This window comes from Aplysia californica, unplaced genomic scaffold (assembly GCF_000002075.1).
Source record: "Aplysia californica isolate F4 #8 unplaced genomic scaffold, AplCal3.0 scaffold00365, whole genome shotgun sequence".
NCBI classification, from domain to species: domain Eukaryota; kingdom Metazoa; phylum Mollusca; class Gastropoda; order Aplysiida; family Aplysiidae; genus Aplysia; species Aplysia californica.
This window is the reverse complement of record NW_004797635.1, coordinates 212,413-215,691: the sequence shown is the minus strand read 5'-3', so window position 1 is coordinate 215,691 and position 3,279 is coordinate 212,413. Positions and strand designations below refer to the sequence as shown.

The 3,279-nt window shown below is 44.2% G+C and overlaps 1 protein-coding gene across 1 annotated transcript in view; it reads left to right on the top strand.

Moving 5' to 3' along the window:
• LOC101847204 (40S ribosomal protein S8) overlaps positions 1–3,279 on the top strand; it is a 15,860-nt gene that overhangs the window by 5,416 nt on the left and 7,165 nt on the right. Inside the window, exon 3 of the mRNA XM_005103258.3 lies at positions 2,009–2,108. Coding sequence (XP_005103315.1) covers positions 2,009–2,108 — 100 coding nt within the window. The remainder of the gene's footprint in view (positions 1–2,008; positions 2,109–3,279) is intronic.

The following is a 3,279-nucleotide window of genomic DNA, read 5'->3' as shown; positions in this document are numbered from 1 at the left end:
TCGATTCCTCGACTCTTTTTCAGTTTTGGAATCGAGGCCTCGAGTCTTTTTGCCGTCGATCTTGCCCTGGCCTAGTCTGTATACACTATAGTGACAGTATAGACTATACATCCCCTTCTAGCATAGCCTAATCTTTTCTTCTAGGCTGCCATCTGATACTAAAATGATGATTTCATCCAAAGGCACAAAAGTGATTCCTAGTGTTTTCGAGTGTTTCCTAGCGTTTTCGAGAAAAATAAACACCCCGACCAAGATGTTTCAATTGCCCTGGATCTATCTCGCGTCCGGGCGTGGCCTTGTCTAATGTCTTAGTGTGTGGCAGCCTGTGTACACAAAGGTTCCAGCGCTCTTCAGTTGAAGTTGAAAGTGCAATTTTATCTAGACTACAGGCAGAGAGCGAGAGAGAGGAGGGTAGAAAGAGGGGGCAAAAGAAAGAAAGGTGGAAGGGTGGGGAGAGACAGGGGAGGGCGATAAATACACTGAGAGAGGGGGGGGAGAACGGAGAGAGAAAAAGGGGTGTTTGTTTTTGTAATAGGCCGTCATTATTCGGACTCGAGTCTGAATAAGAAAAAGTGTTATTCGGACACGGGTCCGGAAAAAAGGAAGTGTCTTCGTTCTATAGATCTAACGTTCAGGGCTTCCAATTTTCCACCATTTTTTAGTTTCCCCCACACCTTGTCTGCCAATCCGATGCCTGCCGCCTCATTGATACGCGCCCCCACCCCCCATGTTTCCCACTTTCTTTGTTGTAGAAAAAGGTAAAATTGAAGATTAGCAGATCTCCTGGCACCTGCATTTTATGAGCTGTGTAATAAAAAAAAAAGACGGATTCATTCAAGTACACAAGCCTGTGTCATCTCGATTACCAAGAAAAAGTTGTGTTGCTGTGTAGAGCCGAGCATACGGCAACTTTTGATTCCATAGACCCGCGCACAATTCATTACATAGATCTACGTCAAGACTAGCTTATTATTGTAATGAAAGTGGCTATTCTCACCCGCCCGGAAGTTCTCGCAAGATCAACTCGTCCCCTCTTCTCTCTCTCTCTGTCTCTTTCTGAATACTGTCTATCGGTGTGGACGATCAAATTGACCAAAACAAAGTTTAAAAATGATGTTAAAACACAAAAGTAAATTAATTTGGTTGTGTACAAAGATGCTACGGCTATTTAACTTTTCGAATCGAGCCGAACTACGCGGGTCGCCATTTTGTTTTGCCTGGAAATTCTCGCGCTACTCCCCTCTCTTTCTCTCTCTCTCTCTCCACTGCCCACAGACAAAATTGTACGCTTTTAGTAGGCTACAGTTGTAATGGAACGTTTGTTCACGGCACAGAATTCTACAATTTTTCTGTTATCACAGTGTAGAATTCTGTGGTTTAGGGTGAACGCGCACCGGGTGAGAATAGCCACAAGACTCGCCTGCACTATTCTCACTCCGGGTGAGAATAGAGGTGGCCTATTGTAATAATGATCCGGGGGGGGGGGGACTGACGCATATGCGGCGTTGAACGCCCGGACCGATAACGCCCGCCTTCCCTGACACGCACACACAGCCACACACGTGTGCAGGCCGCCCATCCGACCCCGACACACGCTAACGAGCCATCTTTAATTGCTTCTGATGACCTCTTGACAAATAAACATTTATTAGAAGCGCTCTAACTTATTGTCAACAAATCTCGAGAACGGAAACCGTTTGTAGAAACAGAGCCGGCCTTCTTTTTATTCCTGATTTTGTGCAAGGGTAAAATATTTTGTAACACAGTGAAGACCGAGTGCCATGGTAAAATAAACACACGGGTCGTCACCACTCTTGAGGAGGGACGCTTCTGTCTTATGTGACTTGTGTCATATCATTTTTCTGGTGTTGCTGAAAACTATTAAGTGACCAATTTAGTGATATTATTGTCGTTCTTAGATTTTGTAGTAATAAAATACGACAATTTGTGTTGCCATTGTCATTAAACTTACTAAATCTTTAAAAAAAAATAATTTCATGTTTTTCAGCTTGGTGCGAAGAGAATTCACACCATCCGTACCATGGGAGGCAACAAGAAGTACAGAGCTTTGAGACAAGATCATGGAAACTTCTCATGGGGCAGTGAAGGTATGCATTGGTAGATATACATATGTGATGATTTTATCCTCCTATTGTGCAATTGTCATACGGAAGTATAGCTTTTCAGTGGCCTTGGAAATGTGGAGTTTTTCCCTTAACCGTCGGTCTCCTAATTGTTCAAATACCGGCTATTTTCTTGGCATTCAGCCTTGATAGATTCAATAAATAAATGCTCTTCAGATGCGATGTGGTCTTTAGGCAGAGTGCTTGAAGCTACGTCCATGTTTCAACTTGCTGCAGAGTGGTATTAGTTTGGTTTTCTTTTCTTTTTTTCACCCTGTACTGGATTGCAGAGTAAAAGGTGCCTCCAAGTTTAGGCTGGTGTCCTTTGATAATTACAACTGTTGGTCATTTCTTTCCTACTGTTGTTGCATATAAGTTGACCCTGGTCAGTCCCAGGCCAGACGGGTGAAAGTGCAGGTCACCTGTCACTGTTTTTGGTCTTGACACAGACTAAAAGATTGCTGAGACAGAATATTAGTCGTCGTTTGTTGTGTACTAATTTTTTCTTTAGAAATTTATGAAAGATGTGTGCATTGTTCTCTTTTAGAAACAGAAAGCAATCAAGGGAAGTTCTGCTTTATTACACGGTGGTCAGTTAATGGGCTTAATATACATTTCTGTCCAACCTCATTATACATGTACCACCAACCTTGAGGGGGAAAACCCACCATGAACAGAACTCTTCTGCAGTACTACTGTGTGTGAGCGTAGTATGGGTGTAGTAGATTCATAGCTGCCACTTTCCCGCTAAATAGCGGAAACTCCGCTACATCTAGCTTTCCCCGCAACTTTCCTCCTTCCTCCGCTGGACCGCTCTTGGTTGCAAATTTCATACTTTTTTTTCCACGCGGAAAACACCGAACCGGGAGAGAGACGAAAACGCGGTCTGCGCATGTCCGCTCGTAGCTTTCTACTTCCGTTCTTCTAGGCCCAGCGCTAGTTTTACATTGTTTATTGTTGTGGAGCAACACAGTGTTGATCGGGCATCGGGACGTTAGCTAGCAATGCCAATCGGGCTTTCCCGCGAGGCGAAAATTTGGTCCCCGTTTACGGGCGATTTTGCGGACCCGGCCGAAGCGTAGGTGACTAACTTTGTCAACCTCGGTCTGCTCTATTTCCGAACCAATCCGAATGAAACTCGGCTACCAATCAGAAA